This window comes from Mixophyes fleayi, chromosome 3 (genome assembly GCF_038048845.1).
Source record: "Mixophyes fleayi isolate aMixFle1 chromosome 3, aMixFle1.hap1, whole genome shotgun sequence".
Classification (NCBI taxonomy): domain Eukaryota; kingdom Metazoa; phylum Chordata; class Amphibia; order Anura; family Limnodynastidae; genus Mixophyes; species Mixophyes fleayi.
The window spans coordinates 195,919,146-195,931,356 of record NC_134404.1 but is presented as its reverse complement, the minus strand read 5'-3'; the positions used below and the strand labels follow the sequence as shown (position 1 = coordinate 195,931,356).

The 12,211-nt window shown below is 41.1% G+C and overlaps 1 protein-coding gene across 1 annotated transcript in view; it reads left to right on the top strand.

Moving 5' to 3' along the window:
• Positions 1-12,211, top strand: part of ROS1 (ROS proto-oncogene 1, receptor tyrosine kinase) — a 245,980-nt gene that overhangs the window by 82,224 nt on the left and 151,545 nt on the right. The window contains exons 17-18 of the mRNA XM_075200923.1: positions 8,768-8,931; positions 10,104-10,266. Coding sequence (XP_075057024.1) covers positions 8,768-8,931; positions 10,104-10,266 — 327 coding nt within the window. The remainder of the gene's footprint in view (positions 1-8,767; positions 8,932-10,103; positions 10,267-12,211) is intronic.

Genomic DNA, 12,211 nt, shown 5'->3' with positions numbered 1-12,211 from the left:
TGAACCTGCCCTGCCATCACCTCAAATAAGAGGTTGTGACGCGCTGGAACTCCACCCTCTATATGCTGCAGAGGATGGAGGAGCAGCAAAAGGCCATTCAGGCCTACACAGCCACCTACGACATAGGCAAAGGAGTGGGGATGCGCCTCAGTCAAGCGCAGTGGAGACTGATTTCCGTGTTGTGCAAGGTTCTGCAGCCATTTGAACTTGCCACACGCGAAGTCAGTTCCGACACTGCCAGCTTGAGTCAGGTCATTCCCCTGATCAGGCTGTTGCAGAAGCAGCTGGAGAAAGTGAGGGAGGAGCTGGTAAGCCATTGCGATTACACCAAGCATGTAGCTCTTGTGGATGTAGCCCTTCGTACGCTTTGCCAGGATCCGAGGGTGGTCACTCTTTTAAAGTCAGAGGAATACATTCTGGCCACCATGCTCGATCCTCGGTTTAAAGCGTATGTTGTGTCTCTGTTTCCGGCGGACACAAGTCTACAGCGGTGCAAAGACCTGCTGGTCAGGAGATTGTCCTCTGAAGAGGACCGTGACATGCCAACAGCTCCACCCTCATTTTCTTCCACATCTATGGCTGCGAGGAAAAAGCTCAGTTTTCCCAAAAGAGGCACTGGCGGGGATGCTGATAACATCTGGTCCGGACTGAAGGACCTGCCAACCATTGCAGACATGTCTACTCTCGCTGCATTGGATGCTGTCACAATAGAAAAAATTGTGGATGATTACTTTGCTGACACCATCCAAGTAGACATGTCAGACAGTCCATATTGTTACTGGCAGGAAAAAAAGGCAGTTTGGAAGCCCCTGTACAAACTGGCTCTATTTTACCTGAGTTGTCCCCCCTCCAGTGTGTACTCGGAAAGAGTTTTTAGTGCAGCGGGGAACCTGGTCAGTGAGCGGCGAAGGAGGTTGCTTCCTCAGAACGTTGAAAAAATGATGTTTATAAAAATGAATAATCAATTCCTCAATGAAGTACAGCACTGACCTCCAGATACTACAGAGGGACCTGTGGTTGTGGAGTCCAGCAGGGACGAATTGATAATGTGTGAGGAGGAGGAAGTACACACTGTAGGGGGAGAGGAATCAGAGGTTGAGGATGAGGACGACATCTTGCCTCAGTAGAGCCTGTTTAGTCTGTACAGGGAGAGATGAATAGCTTTTTTGGTGTGGGGGCCCAAACAAACCAATCATTTCAGCCAAAGTTGTTTGGTAGGCCCTGTCGCTGAAATGATTGGATTGTTAAAGTGTGCATGTCCTATTTCAACAACATAAAGGTGGGTGTGAGGGCCCAAGGACAATTCCATCTTGGAACTTTTTTTTTTGCATTATATGACCAATCAACAGTCGTTTGCCATGTTCAAAAAGTAAAACCAAATTTAAAAAAATTCAAGAAATTAAACCAAAAGTAAAATGCCGTGTCATAATTTAAAACAAGAGGTATTGACGTGCTCTAAAACTACTGTATTGTTGTTTATATTTTATAAACACTACACTTGGAAGCTTGAGTCTTTCAATAAAAAAGTAACTGTCCATTGCACGAATATTTGCAACAGGGACAATTTTAGGGTTAAGAAAGTCAACTAATAACACTTTGACGCTGTCTGTCTTTATAAACACTACACTTGGAAGTTGGAGGAGGTATTGTGGCCCTGGCACCAAATTTACTACCGGGGCCACTCCACTGTGCAGTCCATATTTAGGTGTATCAGATATTAAACAACGGTGACAGTTGATGCCCAATTTTTTAATTATATTGTGGCCTCGGTACCAAATTGTGTACCGGGGCCACCACACTACGCAGTCCAGATACTTGTTTGGTGGAATTCAGACCAGTTGAGGGTTTTATTATTATATTGTGGGGACCACTCTATCTATACCACACTACAACTCTATACCACTCTATTTAATACTTTAATTCTATTTAATACTTTAATTCTATTTCATACTTTAATTCTATTTAATACTTTAATTCTATTTCATACTTTAATTCTATTTAATACTTTAATTCTATTACTAATTACCATAAAGAGGAACTGCCGCTTCTATTTAATACTTTAATTCTATTAGTAGTTACCATAAAGAGGAACAAAATAAACCAATTTTACCAAAAGTATAATATGACTTAGACTTACAAACACTACACTTGAAAGATGGTGCCTTTAAATGAAAAAGTCAGTCTTCATTGCACGACTATGTGCAACAGGGACAGTTTTTTGGTTTACAAAGTCAACCAATAACACTTCGACCCTGTCTGTCTTTAACATACTTGATGGGATCTCAATGACGAATTGTCTGTACCATGTTTGGAGGAGGTATTATGGCCCCGGTATCAAATTGGGTACCGGGGCCACCCCACTACGCAGTCCAGATACTTGTTTGGTGGAATTCTGACACGTGGAGGGTGTATTTATTTTATTGTGGCCCCGGTATCAAATTGGGTACCGGGGCCACCCCACTACGCAGTCCAGATACTTGTTTGGTGGAATTCTGACACGTGGAGGGTGTATTTATTTTATTGTGGCCCCGGTATCAAATTGGGTACCGGGGCCACCCCACTACGCAGTCCAGATACTTGTTTGGTGGAATTCTGACACGTGGAGGGTGTATTTATTTTATTGTGGCCCCGGTATCAAATTGGGTACCGGGGCCACCCCACTACGCAGTCCAGATACTTGTTTGGTGGAATTCTGACACGTGGAGGGTTTTTTAATTATATTGTGGCCTCGGTACCAAATTGTGTACCGGGGCCACCACACTACGCAGTCAAGATAGATAGATGCGTATCATAGATAAAGTACATTCAGTGGTGTGGGGCAAATTGAAAAATATTCAAAATGCACTGACATTATCAAAAACAAGAGGTTGTCACACGCTAAAACTCCAACATGTATATGATGGAGAGGATGGAGGAGCAGCCGTATGTGTAGTGTAATGCAGACCTGTTGAAGGTTTTTTATATATTTTATTGTGGTGCCCAGTGCCCACTCCTCTAGGCAGTCCAGGTACATTTATTGGTGCGATTCATAAAAGTTCACGGTTTTTAATATATTGTGGTGACCCACTCCTCTACGCAGTCCAGGTACATTTATTGGTGCGATTCATGAAAGTTCAGGGTTTTTAATATATTGTGGTGACCCACTCCTCTACGCAGTCCAGGTACATTTATTGGTGCGATTCATAAAAGTTCAGGGTTTTTAATATATTGTGGTGACCCACTCCTCTACGCAGTCCAGGTACATTTATTGGTGCGATTCATAAAAGTTCAGGGTTTTTAATATATTGTGGTGACCCACTCCTCTACGCAGTCCAGGTACATTTATTGGTGCGAATCAAACAAGTTCAGGGTTTTTAATATATTGTGGTGACCCACTCCTCTACGCAGTCCAGGTACATTTATTGGTGCGATTCATAAAAGTTCAGGGTTTTTAATATATTGTGGTGACCCACTCCTCTACGCAGTCCAGGTACATTTATTGGTGCGAATCAAACAAGTTGATGGTTTTCTTATTATATATATTGTGGTGACCCACTCCTCTACGCAGTCCAGGTACATTTATTGGTGCGATTCATAAAAGTTCAGGGTTTTTAATATATTGTGGTGACCCACTCCTCTACGCAGTCCAGGTACATTTATTGGTGCGATTCATGAAAGTTCAGGGTTTTTAATATATTGTGGTGACCCACTCCTCTACGCAGTCCAGGTACATTTATTGGTGCGATTCATAAAAGTTCAGGGTTTTTAATATATTGTGGTGACCCACTCCTCTACGCAGTCCAGGTACATTTATTGGTGCGATTCATAAAAGTTCAGGGTTTTTAATATATTGTGGTGACCCACTCCTCTACGCAGTCCAGGTACATTTATTGGTGCGATTCATAAAAGTTCAGGGTTTTTAATATATTGTGGTGACCCACTCCTCTACGCAGTCCAGGTACATTTATTGGTGCGATTCATAAAAGTTCAGGGTTTTTAATATATTGTGGTGACCCACTCCTCTACGCAGTCCAGGTACATTTATTGGTGCGATTCATAAAAGTTCAGGGTTTTTAATATATTGTGGTGACCCACTCCTCTACGCAGTCCAGGTACATTTATTGGTGCGAATCAAACAAGTTCAGGGTTTTTAATATATTGTGGTGACCACTCTATCTATACCACACTACAACTCTATACCACTCTATTTAATACTTTAATTCTATTTAATACTTTAATTCTATTTCATACTTTAATTCTATTTAATACTTTAATTCTATTTCATACTTTAATTCTATTTAATACTTTAATTCTATTACTAATTACCATAAAGAGGAACTGCCGCTTCTATTTAATACTTTAATTCTATTAGTAGTTACCATAAAGAGGAACAAAATAAACCAATTTTACCAAAAGTATAATATGACTTAGACTTACAAACACTACACTTGAAAGATGGTGCCTTTAAATGAAAAAGTCAGTCTTCATTGCACGACTATGTGCAACAGGGACAGTTTTTTGGTTTACAAAGTCAACCAATAACACTTCGACCCTGTCTGTCTTTAACATACTTGATGGGATCTCAATGACGAATTGTCTGTACCATGTTTGGAGGAGGTATTATGGCCCCGGTATCAAATTGGGTACCGGGGCCACCCCACTACGCAGTCCAGATACTTGTTTGGTGGAATTCTGACACGTGGAGGGTGTATTTATTTTATTGTGGCCCCGGTATCAAATTGGGTACCGGGGCCACCCCACTACGCAGTCCAGATACTTGTTTGGTGGAATTCTGACACGTGGAGGGTGTATTTATTTTATTGTGGCCCCGGTATCAAATTGGGTACCGGGGCCACCCCACTACGCAGTCCAGATACTTGTTTGGTGGAATTCTGACACGTGGAGGGTGTATTTATTTTATTGTGGCCCCGGTATCAAATTGGGTACCGGGGCCACCCCACTACGCAGTCCAGATACTTGTTTGGTGGAATTCTGACACGTGGAGGGTTTTTTAATTATATTGTGGCCTCGGTACCAAATTGTGTACCGGGGCCACCACACTACGCAGTCAAGATAGATAGATGCGTATCATAGATAAAGTACATTCAGTGGTGTGGGGCAAATTGAAAAATATTCAAAATGCACTGACATTATCAAAAACAAGAGGTTGTCACACGCTAAAACTCCAACATGTATATGATGGAGAGGATGGAGGAGCAGCCGTATGTGTAGTGTAATGCAGACCTGTTGAAGGTTTTTTATATATTTTATTGTGGTGCCCAGTGCCCACTCCTCTAGGCAGTCCAGGTACATTTATTGGTGCGATTCATAAAAGTTCACGGTTTTTAATATATTGTGGTGACCCACTCCTCTACGCAGTCCAGGTACATTTATTGGTGCGATTCATGAAAGTTCAGGGTTTTTAATATATTGTGGTGACCCACTCCTCTACGCAGTCCAGGTACATTTATTGGTGCGATTCATAAAAGTTCAGGGTTTTTAATATATTGTGGTGACCCACTCCTCTACGCAGTCCAGGTACATTTATTGGTGCGATTCATAAAAGTTCAGGGTTTTTAATATATTGTGGTGACCCACTCCTCTACGCAGTCCAGGTACATTTATTGGTGCGAATCAAACAAGTTCAGGGTTTTTAATATATTGTGGTGACCCACTCCTCTACGCAGTCCAGGTACATTTATTGGTGCGATTCATAAAAGTTCAGGGTTTTTAATATATTGTGGTGACCCACTCCTCTACGCAGTCCAGGTACATTTATTGGTGCGAATCAAACAAGTTGATGGTTTTCTTATTATATATATTGTGGTGACCCACTCCTCTACGCAGTCCAGGTACATTTATTGGTGCGATTCATAAAAGTTCAGGGTTTTTAATATATTGTGGTGACCCACTCCTCTACGCAGTCCAGGTACATTTATTGGTGCGATTCATGAAAGTTCAGGGTTTTTAATATATTGTGGTGACCCACTCCTCTACGCAGTCCAGGTACATTTATTGGTGCGATTCATAAAAGTTCAGGGTTTTTAATATATTGTGGTGACCCACTCCTCTACGCAGTCCAGGTACATTTATTGGTGCGATTCATAAAAGTTCAGGGTTTTTAATATATTGTGGTGACCCACTCCTCTACGCAGTCCAGGTACATTTATTGGTGCGATTCATAAAAGTTCAGGGTTTTTAATATATTGTGGTGACCCACTCCTCTACGCAGTCCAGGTACATTTATTGGTGCGATTCATAAAAGTTCAGGGTTTTTAATATATTGTGGTGACCCACTCCTCTACGCAGTCCAGGTACATTTATTGGTGCGATTCATAAAAGTTCAGGGTTTTTAATATATTGTGGTGACCCACTCCTCTACGCAGTCCAGGTACATTTATTGGTGCGAATCAAACAAGTTGATGGTTTTCTTATTATATATATTGTGGTGACCCACTCCTCTACGCAGTCCAGGTACATTTATTGGTGCGATTCATAAAAGTTCAGGGTTTTTAATATATTGTGGTGACCCACTCCTCTACGCAGTCCAGGTACATTTATTGGTGCGAATCAAACAAGTTGATGGTTTTCTTATTATATATATTGTGGTGACCCACTCCTCTACGCAGTCCAGGTACATTTATTGGTGCGATTCATAAAAGTTCAGGGTTTTTAATATATTGTGGTGACCCACTCCTCTACGCAGTCCAGGTACATTTATTGGTGCGATTCATAAAAGTTCAGGGTTTTTAATATATTGTGGTGACCCACTCCTCTACGCAGTCCAGGTACATTTATTGGTGCGATTCATAAAAGTTCAGGGTTTTTAATATATTGTGGTGACCCACTCCTCTACGCAGTCCAGGTACATTTATTGGTGCGATTCATAAAAGTTCAGGGTTTTTAATATATTGTGGTGACCCACTCCTCTACGCAGTCCAGGTACATTTATTGGTGCGATTCATAAAAGTTCAGTTTTTTTAATATATTGTGGTGACCCACTCCTCTACGCAGTCCAGGTACATTTATTGGTGCGATTCATAAAAGTTCAGGGTTTTTAATATATTGTGGTGACCCACTCCTCTACGCAGTCCAGGTACATTTATTGGTGCGAATCAAACAAGTTGATGGTTTTCTTATTATATATATTGTGGTGACCCACTCCTCTACGCAGTCCAGGTACATTTATTGGTGCGATTCATAAAAGTTCAGGGTTTTTAATATATTGTGGTGACCCACTCCTCTACGCAGTCCAGGTACATTTATTGGTGCGAATCATAAAAGTTCAGGGTTTTTAATATATATTGTGGTGACCCACTCCTCTACGCAGTCCAGAAAGATACCTTGTTGCAACGTTTTGGACTAATAACTATATTGTGAGGTGTTCAGAATACACTGTAAATTAGTGGAAATGCTTGTTATTGAATGTTATTGAGGTTAATAATAGCCTAGGAGTGAAAATAAGCCCAAAAACTTGATTTTTAAACTTTTTATGTTTTTTTCAAAAAAAATCCGAATCCAAAACCTTAAATCCGAACCGAGACCTTTCGTCAAGTGTTTTGCGAGACAAATCCGAACCCCAAAAATAACGAAAATCCGGATCCAAAACACAAAACACGAGACCTCAAAAGTCGCCGGTGCACATCCCTAATTTTTTTAAACTATGTTCTAGGCATTCTGATCTTTTGATCAGGTCTTGTTGTTCTTAGAAATATGCAGTAACATAAGTTCCATCAAGTCACAACAGCGTCATGTTTTGTATTTGGTGACAAAATCAGACCCTGTATTTCTGGTGGAGAACCAAATAAAATACTTAACCCTTAAATTACTTACCCCACGCTGCCTCATGGTGCACTGCAGAACAATTTTGACTGTGCTTAGATGCTGTATTGCCCTGTAGTCAACTTCCTGAACTCTGATTGTTGGATAAATCCAGCCATCTGCCAATCAATGTACTAACAGCAGTCTTCTGGGTATGACAGGATATGTTAAACAGAGGCACACCCCAACCATTCCAATTGTGTTTAAGAAACAATCAAGACCTGACAAACCAGATGGCATTTCCAAAGCGACAAATGAACATTTTAATCCCATTGTCCTTGCTGCTGATGATGGGGTAATGATGATTATAATAATCATTGTGGGATTGAATCTGTACCTCATGACAGTTGTAAAGTGCAAACTGTAAGTTCTCAGCTATCATTATATAGTGCTTCTAATAATGAATAATAATAAAATTCCAAGCCAACAACAGCTATGTTGTTGAACCACAAGCACCAGCAAGCCCTTCCAGTCAAAGGCTACCAGTACATACTGGATCATGTAGTTCCACAGCTGCCATGCAAAACTTGTAGTTTTCCACTTTTAATGTGAGGTCTAGCAAGAAGGCACTTCTATTGAATTGGGGGATTCTTTGGGCATGAAAAGTGTAACATCAGCTGCAAGAAGGTGTGATATTGTAGTTCCATTTATTGTGCCAAAATTGTTGCAGCACCAAAGTGACCATATCTCTTTTTAGCCATTTTCTGTGAAGTAACTGTTTTTGTAAAAATCATGAAAATCGGAATTAGTACCCTAAAAATCACAACTGTTCACTGTACGGGGACCCTGGTGACTTTACTGCCCATCCCTAGGTATGGTGGTAATCACATTATAATTAATGTTGTCTAAGAAGATAGCCTGTGGTAATTTAAGGTATGACATAGTAGTGATGATAAATAGGACATCTAAGTGTGTGTGAAAACTGTGTTTCCTAAAAATTAAAGATGCATTTTTTTCTGGATTACAGGGAATTTCTCATATACCCCTGAAGTGATACCTGATATGATTCCTAGTTCGTCTTTTGAAATCAGTGGGAGTTATTCACATTTTCTCATTCTTTGGAAGGAGCCATCAAATATAGAATATGGAACATTATTTTACTGTGTGGAGTCCACGGTGCTTCATGAGCTGGTATCCATTGCTAACATTATTGTTTACGCATCTATTGCTTTTAATTTTTGGAATTCATGAAATAAATTAATGAACACACTATGCTGAGGTAGACAACATAATTTTATGAAGGGTCTACTTTTATTCTGAGATATGATTCATAGGGGGGAATTCAATTCCCCTCGAATTTCCGCGTTAAAACTATTACCGTTATTATGGTTTTCGAAGCCAGCTCAGGGAGCTGCGAGCAAAAAGCCGGATTTGAAACTACCGTAATAACGGTAATAATGCTCAGGCTGCGTTACTTTCACCCGTAACGCGACCAATTGAATTCTCCCCATTGTTGGCAACTTTTTGTTATATAATCCAAATTGTTTTTCCCCCTGTTTTTTACAAAAGTCTCTTCAAATTTACCCTAAGTTATGCCTCTTTTTTAGAGCAGGCACCTTTTCAATTGTTGCTAGATCTCTATGCTGCAAACTAGCCTATTACAATGGGCCATCAAGAATTTTAAAAGTGACAATTTAGGTAAAATTCTACCATTGTTGACTTTTAATTGATGGCCATCTTGTGTTGAACTGTTGGGGTGCACTAAAATGTCACGTTTCTCAAAAGCTGTATTTCAGGGAATAATTCAAAATATTTTGGGGATATACTTGTCATCAGTTTTTTTTATATACTTATGTGTTGATTGAATCCTGACTACATCACCATCATCTATTATATAGCGCCACTAATTCCGCAGTGCTGTACAGAGAACTCGTTCACATCAGTCCCGATCCCATAGGAGCTTACAGTCTAGGTTCACTTTTTATTCAGTTATTGATGTTGGTGCTTTTAGGCAGAGCCATAACTTAAAATTTTAGCGCCTGGGGTGAGAAGCAAAAATTCCGCCCGGCTAGCACTCAATTTTAACTAAATGAACCTAAAATGTTCGTAAACTGTGCCCCACTTCAGCTTTGCACCCTGCCCCTATCACACAGCCCTAGTTATGTCCCTGCTACTAGAAGATGCTTCAGTCAGATAATATTCGGAAACCAAAAATTAATTTGTTTTTTGCACCAAAAATGTATTAGAATATTGCTTTGTTATGTAAACAGGCATTTTATTGAAATGCAATCTGCAGATGACTACACAAAAATACATTTATATTTCATGTCATTATCTTGATGTGTATTTTATCTGGTTTTCAGCTTGGAACAAATTGCGACTGTCTTACCCCAGAAGTATTAACCGATTCATACTATACTATAGAAGGACTGGAGCCATATACAGAGTTTGATTTTGCTGTTACTCCTTATACATACTATGCAAAAGGGCCCACGACATCATTAACTCTTCGAGCACCAGAAGGAGGTACTATAAGAACTAGTAAACCACTAATGAATAGCACTGGAACTTTTTGTACATATAAATATATATTATGTTGCATTGATACAAAATACGTTTGTATTCATTTCTGGCTCATGTCTGCGTGTATATTTGGTTTTGTTCCACAGCATATGTACAGTCACGGCCAAAAGTTTTCAGAATTACATAAATATTGGTTTTCACAAAGTTTGCTGCTTCAGTGTTTTTAAACCGTTTTTGTCAGATGTTGCTATGACATACTGAAGTAATATTACAAGCATTTCATAGCCTTTAATTGACAATTACATTATGTTTATGCAAAAAGTTTATATTTGCAGTTCTGACTCTTCTTTTTGAAGATCTATGGAAGTCGCCCTGGCATGCTGTCAGTCAACTTCTGGGCCACATACCGACTGATGGCCGCCCATTCTTGCCTAATCAATGCTTGGAATTTGTCAGAATTTGAGGGTTTTTGTTTGTCCACCCGCCTCTTGAGGATTGACCACAAGTTCTCAATGTGATTAAGGTCTGGGGAGTTTCCTGGCCATGGACCCAAAATTTTGATGTTTTGATCCCGAGCCACATAGTTATCACTTTTGCCTATGGCAAGGTGCTCCAGCGTGCTAGAAAATCATTGTTCGTCACCAAAATGTTCTTGGATGTTTGGGAGAAGTTGCTCTTGGAGGATGTTTTAGTACCATTCTTTATTCATGGCTGTGTTCTTAGGCAAAATTGTGAGTGAGCCCACTCCCTTGGCTAAGAAGGAGCCCCACACATGAATGGTGTCAGGATGCTTTACTGTTGGCATGACACAGGACTGATAGTAGCGCTCACCTTTCCTTCTCCAGACAAGCATTTTTCCAGATGCCTCAAACAATCTTAAAGGGGATTCATCAGTGGAAACTAACTTTACCCCAATCCTCAGCAGTCTAATCCCTGTACCTTTTGCAGACTATTAGTCTGTCCCTCATGTTTTCCCTGGAGAAAAGTGGCTTTTTTGTTGGCCTTCTTGACACCAGGCCACCCTCCATGTCAGGCGCCGTCTCCGCACTGACACTTGGGGCAGGAGACGGACGCCTGCACCTTCCAAGCAACCACGTCCTGTTGCCTAGCAGCAGGACACTATCTCTGCTCACCTGTCTGCAGCCAGCATGTGTTACCGCCAAAATCTCCCTAACCCTATCAGGAGGAACCTTAGGGTATATAAAGCAGCCTCTGACACATGTCTAGTGCCAGAGTATTTGGTCTTCAGCTTTGCTCCAGCATTTGTTCCTGTGTTGCTGTTACTTGGATTCTGACCCGGCTTGTTCCTGACTTCTCCTTCGGTTCCTGATTCTGGCTTAGACTGATATTTGGTATTGACCCGGCTTCCTGATCATTCTCCTGCTTCTGATTTGGCTATATCCGTTCCTCTGGTTGTGACCCGGCTTGTTGACTACTCTTCCATCCTGCATCCTGGTGGGCTGTCACCACTGCCTCAATTGTTACCTCGCCAGCTGACTGATACTAAGGGCCGCGACCTGCGCGTCCCTTGCAGCGAAGTCCATACCTCCTTGCGGGGGTTCCTGGTGAAAACCAGGGGCGTGTTAGACTCCGCGCCTCAGTACTCAGTAGCGCCAACTGCTGGCAGGTATCATCAATTCCACAGAGTAATTCTGACACTCCAAAAGTATTCGCCTCACTATGCGTGCAGATTCACTCACACCTGCCTGCTGCCATTCCTAAGCAAGCTCTGCACTGGTCGTGCCCCGATCCCACAGCTGAATCAACTTTAGGAGATGGTGCTGGCATTTGCTTGGCTATCTTGGGCGCCCTGAAGCCTTCTTCACAAATATTGAACCTCTCTCCTTTAAGTTCTTGATGATCCGATAAATGGTTGATTTAGGTGCAATCTTGCTAGCAGCAATATCCTTGCCTGTGAAGCCCTTTTTGTGCAAAGCAATAATGACTG